Source organism: Oncorhynchus tshawytscha, linkage group LG19, assembly GCF_018296145.1.
Source record: "Oncorhynchus tshawytscha isolate Ot180627B linkage group LG19, Otsh_v2.0, whole genome shotgun sequence".
NCBI lineage: Eukaryota > Metazoa > Chordata > Actinopteri > Salmoniformes > Salmonidae > Oncorhynchus > Oncorhynchus tshawytscha.
Window position 1 is genome coordinate 53392724 of NC_056447.1, and position 13703 is coordinate 53406426.

At 42.5% G+C, this 13703-nt stretch overlaps 1 protein-coding gene across 2 annotated transcripts in view; it reads right to left on the minus strand.

Moving 5' to 3' along the window:
* LOC112236258 (pyruvate kinase PKM) overlaps nucleotides 1-11054 on the minus strand; it is a 20595-nt gene extending 9541 nt beyond the window's left edge. Inside the window, exons 1-8 of one of the 2 annotated variants that reach the window (XM_042301890.1) lie at nucleotides 10954-11054; nucleotides 8629-8803; nucleotides 8213-8304; nucleotides 4676-4807; nucleotides 3229-3415; nucleotides 2121-2391; nucleotides 1760-1910; nucleotides 1033-1185 (exon numbers count right to left, since the gene is read on the minus strand). In XM_042301890.1, coding sequence (XP_042157824.1) covers nucleotides 1033-1185; nucleotides 1760-1910; nucleotides 2121-2391; nucleotides 3229-3415; nucleotides 4676-4807; nucleotides 8213-8304; nucleotides 8629-8779 — 1137 coding nt within the window. In that variant the 5' untranslated portion in view covers nucleotides 8780-8803; nucleotides 10954-11054. The remainder of the gene's footprint in view (nucleotides 1-1032; nucleotides 1186-1759; nucleotides 1911-2120; nucleotides 2392-3228; nucleotides 3416-4675; nucleotides 4808-8212; nucleotides 8305-8628; nucleotides 8804-10953) is intronic. The other variant, XM_042301892.1, reaches the window with a different exon arrangement.
* Nucleotides 11055-13703: the final 2649 nt, after the last annotated feature.

Sequence of the window (13703 nt, forward strand, 5' to 3'; positions counted from 1 at the left end):
TTGCTGGGACGATTCTGTCTACAACCAGGTGTCCAGCCGCATGACAGGCCTGACGGAAACAGAACATTTTCTAAAATGTCTACAAAACAAAATACGCTAGCCAAGGTCGGGATGTTTGATTTGTGTTTGTAAAATAAATTATGCACAAATATTGATATATATTACGACTTGTCGGGAAAAGCAGTTTATTAGGTGATGAAATAAACTTCACAGGGTGGTGAAAGTCCACGGTGATGAGCTGGACGACGTGGACAACGTCATCACAGCCTTTACATCTGCAACAAGTCAAATGTTGATGGAAACACAGCTCTGGTGGGAAAACGCGCATATTGGTTTTTTTTTACATGCAGATTGGAGTCATATTCACCCAATTGGATGGAAACCTGATCACATTGACCACTCATGAACTTTGAATCAGTGGCTCGCGGGGCTGCTACAGGAAATATTGTGGATGTTGTGCTTGTGTTGGGAGGAGCCAAAGCAAGACCTATAGAGGGGGGGGGCGCTCTGCTCTCAGTCTGCTCAAGACCTAGTCTCTCACAGTCTTTGTGTTGGGAGGAGCCAAGCAAGACCTATAGAGGGGGGCGCTCTGCTCTCAGTCTCTCACCTTGTGTTGGGAGGAGCCAAGCAAGACCTATAGAGGGGGGCGCTCTGCTCTCTCTCAGTCTCTCACCTTGTGTTGGGAGGAGCCAAGGCAAGACCTATAGAGGGGGGCTCTCTGCTCTCAGTCTCTCACCTTGTGTTGGGAGGAGCCAAGTCAAGACCTATAGGGGGGCTCTCAGTCTCTCACCTTGTGTTGGGAGGAGCCAAGGCAAGACCTATAGAGGGGGCGCTCTGCTCTCAGTCTCTCACCTTGTGTTGGGAGGAGCCAAGTCAAGACCTATAGAGGGGGGCTCTGCTCTCAGTCTCTCACCTTGTGTTGGGAGGAGCCAAGTCAAGACCTATAGAGGGGGGCTCTGCTCTCAGTCTCTCACCTTGTGTTGGGAGGAGCCAAAGCAAGACCTATAGGGGGGGGGGCTCTCAGTCTCTCACCTTGTGCTGTGTGCGGACAGCCTCAAGTGGGTAATCTCCCTTGGCGGTCTCACCACTCAGCATGATGCAGTCGTTACCATCCAGAACGGCGTTGGCGACATCGGAACCCTCAGCACGAGTAGGGCGGGGCTTCTTGATCATGCTCTCCAGCATCTGGACCAATCAGGAGAGAGAGGAGAGATCATTAGGCACCAATCAACGACAGGATAGATTATTTACATCGATTCATTTATAGAGACTGCCCTTATTAGGCATAAATCTCTGCCCTTTCCTCTAAGGTTTCGTCAAAGCAGAGCTCCTCTTAAACCTCAAACACTCCGGACTAGGAACCCTGCTGTTATCTGCCATTGAATTCAGTGTATTTGAGTCTTAACAGGTTATCAGACCCTGCTTTGGGTGTGCTTTGGGTGACAGGGATGGAAATGAAGCATGTATGAGGGGGTCTAATCAGTTTATTTGTCACGTGTGCCGAATATAACAGAACACAGTGACATGCTAATGTATGAGGAGGTCTAGTAGTCATGTATGAGGAGGTCTAGTCATGTATGAGGAGGTCTAGTCATGTATGAGGAGGTCTAGTAGGCATTATGAGGAGGTCTAGTCATGTATAAGGGGGTCTAGTCATGTATGAGGGGTCTAGTAGTCATGTATGAGGGGGTCTGGTAGTCATCTATAAGGAGGTCTAGTCATCTATAAGGAGGTCTAGTCTGCGGGCAACGTGTCGGACCTGTGTGGCGCAGGTGATGGGCTTGCCGATCCTGTTGCAGCGTCCGGTCATCATCTTCTGGGCGATGAACACCTTCTCTGTGGGGATCTCAATACCCAGGTCGCCGCGGGCAACCATGATGCCATCGCTAGCCTCCAGGATCTCATCGAATCTACACAGAGACAGACAGATGGTTATTACAAGTCAGTATTATCCGGCATTGGGTATCTATATTTCCAAGAGGCTAAACTGATGCTCAAGACAGTAGGATCCTTTTTTTTTGCTTTTGAAAGTACTGAAAATGTCCTTAATACGTTTTACTACAATACTATCGTGTAGTCAGTGAGGCCTCTCTCAATATCACACACACACACACACACACCTGCGGACGCCCTCGTGGTTCTCCAGTTTGGAGATGATCTTGATGTGTTTGCCCTTCTCTCCCAGCACCTTCCTGACGGCGTGTACATCAGCTGCCTTACGGATAAAGGAGGCGAAGACCATGTCCACTCCCTGTTCCACACCGAACTGCAGATCCTGGATGTCCTTCTCAGAGACAGCGGGCAGGTCCACAGCAGCACCGGGCAAGTTCACACCCTTCTTAGAGCCCAGAGTACCACCATTTTCAATCTCACAGTCCAGGAAGTCAGCGCCTAGGGGGACAATCATGTGTGTCAATCACAATGCCACAGCCAGAACAACGGTCCAGTAACACGTTACAACAGGTGTCATCGGAATTTCATAATTCCTATATGTGTTCATTAATTAAATACTCTCAGTCCATTTTATAAGAATTTGTAAGATTCTTATTTGCATTAAATAGACAGAGACCAGTCTTATCAAAATGAGATAATAGTATTTATTCTCGGAGCGTGCTGCCATGTAACCACCAACAACAGTTTATATACACAATATGACGTCATAGGTTATAAAATGTCCTTCCTCCTATCGACCAGGACAAAACAGGTTCAAAAGTTTATTCCAACCCACTAGCTCGCTCACTCCAGACACACACTTATCTAGATTAACTTCTGGAATCTTCACCTTCATCCATCACTATTTAGAAGACAGTTCCAGATAATGGAAAACCCAGGAAAACACTCTCTGCCTTATCTAAACATCCCAGAGCTAAGTTGAGTCGGTTCAACCACAGGTTAACGATCCTTTCTGCTTACTTAATACCCACAATCCATTTCCTCCCCAACCCAGCTGGAATGGTGTTTATTATGGTTAATTACCTCCTGTTTCATGCTACACAATCCCTTCCTTATGAATTAACATTATTCATCAGATATAATAAAACAGAGTAGAGTTTAATTAGTTATAGTTCTATTTCAAATAAAGATATTGTTTAGTCATTATTCATAAAATTCCTAACAGGCAAAGTAGAAGGACTTAACTTTGGTTAAGCGTGTAGCTACTTCCTGTCACTTGTCAGGTTGTGAGAGTGTTATTCTGTTGCTACAGTAGGATGTTGCTAGGATACTCACCGACTTCCTTGACCTTCAGGGACATGAGGCCGTCGTCGATGTAGACGTGAGCTCCGACCTTCAGGATCTTGGTGATGTTCTTGTAGTCCAACCACAGGTGCTTCTCGTCACAGTTGTCCTTGTACTTGTCGTCCAAGGTCAGCTTGATGTGACCTCCCTTCTTCAGCTCGACCTCAGCTTCGCCACTCTGTACACGGGAAGAATCATATGATTACACAACTATTACTATAGTATTATGTACTGTCTATGTCTATGGGGAAGGACAGGGATTATAGTATTATGTACTGTATATCTCTACAGAGAAGGGCAGGGATTATAGTATTATGTACTGTATATCTGTACGGAGAAGGGCAGGGATTATAGTATTATGTACTGTATATCTGTACGGAGAAGGGCAGGGATTATAGTATTATGTACTGTATATCTGTATGGAGAAGGACAGGGATTATAGTATTATGTACTGTATATCTGTATGGAGAAGGACAGGGATTATAGTATTATGTACTGTATATCTGTACGGAGAAGAATCTTCACAGGGATTATAGTATTATGTACTGTATATCTGTAAAGGAGAAGGGCAGGGATTATAGTATTATGTACTGTATATCTGTACGGAGAAGGGCAGGGATTATAGTATTATGTACTGTATATCTGTACGGAGAAGGGCAGGGATTATAGTATTATGTACTGTATATCTGTACGGAGAAGGGCAGGGATTATAGTATTATGTACTGTATATCTGTACGGAGAAGGGCAGGGATTATAGTATTATGTACTGTATATCTGTACGGAGAAGGGCAGGGATTATAGTATTATGTACTGTATATCTGTACGGAGAAGGGCAGGGATTATAGTATTATGTACTGTATATCTGTATGGAGAAGGACAGGGATTATAGTATTATGTACTGTATATCTGTACGGAGAAGGACAGGGATTATAGTATTATGTACTGTATATCTGTACGGAGAAGGGCAGGGATTATAGTATTATGTACTGTATATCTGTACGGAGAAGGGCAGGGATTATAGTATTATGTACTGTATATCTGTACGGAGAAGGGCAGGGATTATAGTATTATGTACTGTATATCTGTACGGAGAAGGACAGGGATTATAGTATCATGTACTGTATATCTGTACGGAGAAGGACAGGGATTATAGTATCATGTACTGTATATGTCTACAGAGATGATGTATATCAGCTTTAGGATATCATTGCTTGTTGTTGTATTTCTTGCTCCTAGCTTGGCCAATGCCTTCCTTTTGACCAAATCAAAAGGTAGGCCTACACGATAGGGGTTAGGTCATTTGGTACTACAGTCAAGAAATGTAGCTGCTTGTCTCTGTTTTAATTTGCCTGTAAAGTGTATTTGTGATGATACACTTGGAACTGAAGTTGGATTTTTCATAAAGATTTACACTAGTTCATGGTGAATGACTACTCACGCCCTTGATGAGTCCAGTCCTGATTTCGGGTCCCTTGGTGTCCAGAGCGATGGCCACTGGTCTGTACTCGATGGTGCCGGAACCGAAGCTCTCGGTGGCTTCACGGACATTCTTGATGGTCTCAGCATGATACTAAATAGAACAGAAGATAATATTTTTTCTTCCCATCGACACAGAAATTTATCTGTTTTTTAAATTCCCACCCCCCTTTAAACACCACACCGATGAGAGTCTGGAAAATAAGGGGTTGTCATATTTGTATTTTATTTATTAATTTAACCTTTATTTAACTAGGCAAGTCAGTTAAGAACAAATGTGATACACGATCGGATGTGATACAGCCTGGATAGTATCACTTAGAGACATCAGAGGTTTTAGCATGCCATGACACTGCATATACTATGGAAAACAAATTCTATGGGTCTGAGCGTAGAGACCTGAGGAACGCCAAATGTAACTTTGGAACTTTCAGATGATTTTCCAACTAGCCAGACCAATCGTAGTGCTCAGATAGGTAAGTGTGTTGAGATTTAAAATACACTTTAAATTAAGTTTGATTTGATTTACTGTAGGGAAAGTCAAATCATTCAGAGACGTGTGACGATTTTCAGGCAGACCATATATAGACAGGTGTGTGCCTTTCCAAATCATGTCCAATCAGTTGAATTTAACACAGGTGGACTACAATCAAGTTGTAGAAACATCTCAAGGATGATCAATGTAAACTAAATTTCGAGTCTCATAGCAAACGGTCTGAATACTTATGTAAATAAGGTATATCTTATTTTTACATATTTTTTTGCAAAAATTTCTTTTACTTAGGGGAATTATAGGGGTATTGTGTATAGATTGATGAGGATATATATTTTTTATATAATCCATTTTAGAATAAGGCTGTAACGTAACAAAATGTGGACAAGTCAAGGGGTCTGAATACTTTCCCAAGGCACTGTACATCCATTAAATGCTCACTGCCTCCTGGTATATCAGTGTTGAAAGCCCAACGACATTCACTCAACAGTACTAAGTAGAAGCTGGCAAAGTGCAATTTAATATGCCACATAGCATAGCCACATAGCATAGCCTCATAGCATAGCCTCAAAGCATAGCCTCATAGCATAGCCTCATAGCATAGCCACATAGCATAGCCACATAGCATAGCCTCATAGCATAGCCTCATAGCATAGCCTCATAGCATAGCCTCATAGCATAGCCACGTAGCATAGCAATGTAGCATATAACCACATAGCATTGCCAAGTAGATTTAACAAAATAGAATAGCCAAGTAGTATAGCCACGTTGGTTATAACGATGTAGAATATCCAAGTAGAATAACCATGTAGAATGTAACCAAGTAGAATAGCCAAGTAGAATATAACCATGTAGCATAGCTACATAGCATATAACCATGTAGATTCGCCAAGTAGGAAAACCAAGTAGTGTTAGCCAAGTAGATTAGCCATGTAGAATGTAAACATGTAGCATATAACCAAGTATGTTAGCCAAGTAGCATAGCCACATAGAATATAACTAAGTAGTGTTAGCTAGCTTCTGGTTCCTAAACAGTTTCTGCCTATAGGAGAGAGACAGACTCAGAGATTCAATGACACTCACTTAACAGTGCTCTATAGTAGACAGACATAGGACAATTAGCCAGGTTGAAATGTAATGATTTTAAAAATGTTTTATCTTTGGGGTACTTTAGAATAGCAAAGTCTTAGCTACTTTAGCATAGCCAAGTAGCTTAGCGTTAGCTCCTGGTCCATCTAAAAACGTTCTGTGAGAACCTGAGACGTGGCTATTTTACATCTGCTCCGACCACCTGACCAGAGGCAGAGGTCGAGTTTCCTTTTGCCCTTCTGATAATGTCTCTGACCTCAACACATGACAGATGCCATGTAAAACAAACATAAGTTCAGATGTCCGAAGATGTCTGTCGGAAGTTCCTGCCAATGGGAGTTGCTCTGTCTATCTTAGTTTTCATGCACCAGTAGCATTCCCAAACAGACGCTAAAATGGTGCCACCACACTTGCCCTGTGACATGGCTGTAGGCTCCTACGGCGTCAGATTGCTAACCCTTGACATACCATCACGTATTATCTCTAGCCCAAGAACTAGCTCACCTGATTCAACGAGTCAACCAATCATCAATGCAGGCCGAGTACTTGTTTGATGGAATTGCGTGCATTATTTCTGGCCTCAGGCAAAATGTCCAGTCATGGAAGTAATCGCGGAATGGACTGGGAAATCCTGACCTAATTATAACTTTGATACACATGTACACGAAACGTCATCTAGTGCCGATACATAGATACAGTACTGAACTTCAGAGTAGAACGTCTTCTTCGGACAAGCAATTAACAGTACTGAACTTCAGAGTAGAACGTCTTCTTCGGGCAAGCAATTAACAGTACTGAACTTCAGAGTAGAACGTCTTCTTCGGACAAGCAATTAACAGTACTGAACTTCAGAGTAGAACGTCTTCTTCGGACAAGCAATTAACAGTACTGAACTTCAGAGTAGAACGTCTTCTTCGGACAAGCAATTAACAGTACTGAACTTCAGAGTAGAACGTCTTCTTCGGACAAGCAATTAACAGTACTGATGACCTTTGAAAAGGGGCAACGAATTCAAATATCAAACGTATCGCTTCGATATCTAATACTGCTGTATGGTTTAGGGGGTGCACTCCCGACCCAGCCAGGGTGAAACAGGTCAAAAAGCCATGACTTTTAAAGGGGAGAGGTCAGTAGTGTGAACCCCAGAACCCTGACTGCCATCTGGCGGCACTAGAAGACAGGCTGGAGGAGGAGGAGGAGGTTGAAGGAGGAAGAGAAGGGGGTTGGAGGAGGAAGAGGAGGAGGAGGAGGAGGTTGGAGGAAGAGGAAGAGGAGGAGGAGGTTGGAGGAAGAGGAGGAGGTTGGAGGAGGAGGAAGAGGAGGAGGTTGGAGGAAGAGGAGCCACTAAAGTGCACGTAAGAGCGTTCAGATCAGCTTACAGACTGACATTTAAATGGTACAGTGATAATGTCACAATGAGGATGGCTGATACTGCAGACTCACTAAAGGTTATAGGATGAGGAAGGCTGGTACTGCAGACTCACTAAAGGTTATAGGATGAGGAAGGCTGATACTGCAGACTCACTAAAGGTTATAGGATGAGGGTGGCTAGTACTGCAGACTCACTAAACGTTATAGTATGAGGATGGATGGTACTGCAGACTCACTAAAGGTTATAGTAAGCCAACATCCAAACTGGTCTTTATATTCGGCTGAGTGAATGTCACCATATTGCTTTCACCTTTCCTTTCAGACTACCCTGAGTTGCCAGGGAGAAAGGGCTATGGGGTCCGTTTGGAATTCAGCACTAGTCTAAATCCTAGAACAGCTGTGGTGGCGTCAGTACTAGTGTCCTTTCCCTTCAGTACTAGTGTCCTTTCCCTTCAGTACTAGTGTCCTTTCCCTTCAGTACTAGTGTCCTTTCCCTTCAGTACTAGTGTCCTTTCCCTTCAGTACTAGTGTAGTCCTACTACTGACCTCATGAGTTCCGTGAGAGAAGTTCATTCTTGCAATGTTCATCCCAGATTTGATCATCTCCTTGGCCATGGACACTGATCGGGAGGCGGGTCCTGCATGTGGACAAGACAAGCAAAGCTTATAGAGGAATAGAGGGATATACCCCTACTGTGAAGGTTCTGGAGGGATATACCCCTACTGTGAAGGTTCTGTGGCCTTCTGTAGGCACACCTCACACAAAACACATGTGTATATAGGATGTTGGGTAGAGTATTGTAGTGAGGGTGTTCAGTGGTGAGGGAGTGAGAAGCCATGAGGGGTGAGTAAGGGTTGGGCAGTGAGGTGAGGAAGTAGTGAATAGTGAAGGGAGTGAGGGCGGTGTGAGTAATGAGGAAGGGTGTTGTTGACTAATGAGGAGGGGTGTTGTTGAGCTGTACCGATGGTGCAGATGATTCCGGTGTTGCGAGCCACGGCTGGCTCGGAGTCGATGTCCAGAAGACACATGTGCTCCAGGAATGTGTCGGCCATGGCAGCGTGGAGCTGCTGCGTCTGGATGAAGGCAGAGCCCATATCCTTTCCTTTAGACATGATTGGATCGGTATCTGAGAAATCCTAGTGAGAGAGAGCGAGAGAGTGAGAGAGAGAGAAAGAATAGAGGTGTTGAGGAGATCTTTTGACACTGGGTTAATGTTCTACAACCACCTCTGACATATTGAACCAAGCCTCTCGAGATACTCCTGGAAGTTAGAGGTTGGAGAGGTCTTGATATCATTTTTCATGCCAAGTCTATTTACAGTGTGTGTGTGTGTGTGTGTGTGTGTGTGTGTGTGTGACACTTGGCTTACACAGCTGCTCTGAGTCTATCCCACTGAATCAGGCTTTGACACTAGATCTTTGCACTGCCATGCTACCTACCAACAGACATAGCATATTCATGCTAGAGACATACTGTAGCAATGGAAAATGGACTAGCTGAAGATTTCGGGTTCACTTTATACAGTGAAAGAGAATGAAAACCTGGAACACTGTGTTTATTCATAATAAATTATCATAAATTTACCTCAACTCCGCTTGAGTTACTGATTTATTGATTGTGAATATTGTAATAGAGGTTTTATTACAACGTTAGAGGTGCACCAACTCAACTGACAGTGGCTCTGGAAGTTCAGCCTGAAGGGGATAGGGACTCAGTTGGCCAGCTGGCCACACACACTGTAGCAGCACCACCAAACTAGGACCGCAACAATGAGAGCATGTGTGACTGCGTGACTGCACACACACACACACATGCGGACAGGCACACCCAGATAACGCCCCCACATTCCAGTCACCCATAATGACCAGGGGCATAGGCTCTTGAAGAGGAACTGGCCAGTGGCCACTTTTTGTAGGAGGTGGTTCTCACAGTTGGTGGGAAACTTGAGTTGTCAAAAAAGGATTTTGCAAATATCACATATTAATTCAACGTTGGGGGATATTCTGTTTAACCTCAAAATGATTAATTAACTAGTCAGAGCAACATTATACACATAGGTTGGCATAAATATCTTAGAGAATCTGACATGTACCGTGACACAATCCCATCTATCATAGAGAACCTGACATGTACCGTGACACAATCCCGTCTATCATAGAGAACCTGACATGTACCGTGACACAATCCCGTCTATCATAGAGAACCTGACATGTACCGTGACACAATCCCGTCTATCATAGAGAACCTGACATGTACCGTGACACAATCCCATCTATCATAGAGAACCTGACATGTACCGTGACACAATCCCATCTATCATAGAGAACCTGACATGTACCGTGACACCAGTTCAGCTATGAACTGCTAAAGTGCTACTCCTTTTTCCTCGTAGATAAAACCTTAGCAGACTGTTGCCTATAAGAAGAGCTACATTATCTGGGTGACACAGTCACTGGCGTGAGCAGACTTTCAGTGAGACATCGATTCTTTCACAAGTTTGGAGAGAAAAAACAACAACAACATCCAAGTGGGTTCCATTCTATAGGATTTTATTTTTTACTCTACGAGGATATTGAATTATAGAGCTATGATTTCAGGAGCTCAATACTGGTTTAGTAATGCACACCGAGTGGTCGGTCTATGTCACCTACAGCTCTAGTGAAACTGAACAGTGGTTTATTAGCACACCGTATCAAAAGATAAGCGTCTGAATACAATGTCATTAAAATAGTAAAATTGTTCCTGGCTCTTTGACTTACAGGAAGTATAGATTAGTGTATTTATTTGTTGTTGCTATAGTAGAGGAGGAACATTGAGGATGACAGGATGGTGTCAGTGCATGTCAAATAGAAATGTATTATTTAATTTGAGTCATTTAGCAGACACTCTTATCCAGAGCGACTTACAATTATATTTATGTCAAAAACCAAATTTGTTTTGCTTAAAAATGTAGCTCAAGTTTCAGTCATGTAGGTATCCCCATGCATGAAACAAACCCTATTATTTCACTGTAAAAATGTGGATCACAGGTATAAGTAGTTCAGACTATTCAGACTGAAATATACAACTAAATACCCCATATCACACCATAACAATTTGATTCAAAACGTTATGGAAGTAAAGTAACAAGCAATAGTTATACGTCTATTACAACTTTTCTATAACCAAAACTGATAGAACAATGTAATTAACTCAAGGCAGCTATGTCAATATTATTTAGCAATAATTGTCCATTTTATGATAAATGTAAAGTTGACCATTTCCAGATGAGGACGCAGTGACTCACCTACCGGGTGAACGTTGCAGGGACCAATGCGCCCACCAGCCGAGCTCTGGCGAAAGATAACCCCCCCAACTGACCGGGACTACTTCCTCAGCCGAACATAGGGTATCCCTCCGATGTCACGTGGGGTGACTATAGGGCGAAACGGTAATGACGATATTCCAGTTATAATCCGTTAATTGTACACCAAATGTTTAAGTATTGATAAAAATATGTATTTAGTATGATACATGTTAAATTCTACGAGTATTTTGGGGGATTATAGACATCATTTTCACCAGCAGAGAGGAACGTTACATAAAAAATAAATACAAGCGTTCTAGGGCCTTTCGTTGACAAATCAGAAAGCTTCCCTGCGCTACTTAAAATATGAACTGGAGGTATGCTTGCAAACGACACCATGGATAGTGAGTTCAACTGAAGGTAGTAGTTCGTGTTGTCGAGACTAGAGCAGAGCAGGGGGTGCGTTTTCCTGGTCTGTTTTATGGATTTTGTAGTATAGAAAGTATTGTCTGGACAGTCCAAAATTCCCAAAATTAGTCTAAGTCAAACAATATTATTGTGAAAATAAACTTTTGTAATCAAAAAGTAGTTTGAATGTGTTTTGACATTGGTCGCTTGCTTTACTTTGACATTTTTATCACAATAAATAATAAATATATAAAAATAAAAACCAAAAGTGAAACGTACAGGTGCCCAGTCGATGAATTGCATTCATACCGAACATACAAATAAGCATGGGCTATTCTACTGTATACTGCAGTGGTTCCCAACCAGTGTGCTGTGGCACATTTGTGTGCCTTGAGAAAACGTGACCTGTAGAATGCACATGTAATTTTGAATTGCAAGCACTAGTGCTGGTCAGATTAAAACATTAAATAGCACGTGGTTACATCTGTATCGTTGATTCAAGTCTGGCGCGCTCAGGCTGTTGTTACATTTGTATGTAGAGAATATGTTCCCTAATGATTGGATGGTAATAGAGTCACTCCATAGAGAATGATAGAGGCCTCTAGCGGCCAAAAGGGCCATTTTAGTATGGGCAGTGCCATTGAGGGCTTCCACCATTTTAAAGTAGTTATTAACGTCGTCATCTGGGTGGGGATTCCTATGGGTTGTAGCCTTAATAGCGCTGCCAATGCTGTCACATACGCTATAATGGCACAGATATAAAGATGAGTCCTCTTATCTATCTTTATGCATTTGTCTCATTTGAGGGCACAGATATGAAGATGAGTCCTCTTATCTATCTCTATGCATTTGTCTCATTTGCGGGCACAGATATGAAGATGAGTCCTCTTATCTATCTCTATGCATTTGTCTCATTTGAGGGCACAGGTAGATGAGCTTTACTAGTGGAGATAGAGTGTGGCTCCTATCAACGTAATTGTCTGCATCATTTCCAATCCCCCATATTCTCCGATCCCCCTAGCCCTATCATCGCTCCCCTAATTGGAGTAAACTAATGGACCGCAATACTTTTTTATTCATCACAATTTCTCTTTAACCAATTTTGGTCTTTAATTCAGGGCTGACAGACAAGTTCCTCACTTCTCCACCTACCACCATCCATTTTTTTGCGGTAATGCTGCAAATTAGTTTGTTATAATTTTGAACAGAGCAATCATTTGTTAGCAAAGTCATATGTTTCATTTTGATTCGTCTGAAAACCATTAGCACATTCAAGTCTGATTAGGCTTAGCCAGAAGTCAGTTACAGTATTTCTTAATATGGCTCTGAACTTAGCTATACTACAGCCCTCTGCCATAGAAACAAACGGAGCATGGCTTTGTATCCGTGGTTACACCTTTACAATGCAGAAACCCCATTTGTCTGTAGCCCTACCGGGTTCGAAATTAAATACCTATTTTGCCGGAGCTACAATTGAGGTTTTTCTTCTGGGCAGATTTGCGAGACGCTTTTAAATAGGTACACACAAATTAACCATCATGAGTAAGGAAAACTAAAACTAAAAATAATATTTCAAATAAATCCTTTTTAATAACACCGTTTGTCACCAGAACCTAGATGGTTTGCAGTGTGGATCAGATGGCTTGTAGGTCATTACCACTATATAAATAGTAATAATAAACTATATAAATCAATAGGGACATGTTATATCCCATCAAGGTGTGCCACAGTTCAAAAAAGGTTGGGAACCACTGCATCATTACCATATAGGACTATATAGTAAAGGATGCTATACTGTGTGGGAAGTGGGCACAACTATCAATCTTTCAAATAAGCCTGCCTGGAGTGTCAGGTGGGCGTGGTTTGCACTTCTGGGACTCTTCTATTGGTTCCATTGTGCCAGACAAGCTCAGTCAAGAACAGCTAAAGTATTTAAAATAATTCCAAATAGCATTTGAACCCAGGTCTGGATGGTGGCCAATGGCATACTATAAATCGGTGTAGTTATGTAATAACCATATACCCCCATGGGCCAGTAAAACTGCTGCTGAATGGACATGACATTGTACATTTGATAAGACGGTACTGTAAATGAATAGCAACGCGCTGTATGTCTGCGTGTCTTTTCAATACAGAGGCCCTGGTCAATAGTAAAAACTATACTGTCTGTGTGTCCCCACTTGAAATACACCCCAGGTCATTAACAAAATGACCTACTTATTTTTTTTTTTTTTTGGGGGGGAGTGGAGTCAGTTACCACAGATGGACCACAGCTTGCTGGAGGAGGGTTCTATGTGGCATGATTTGTGGCATGATTTGTGGCTCGACGTGTGGCATGTGGT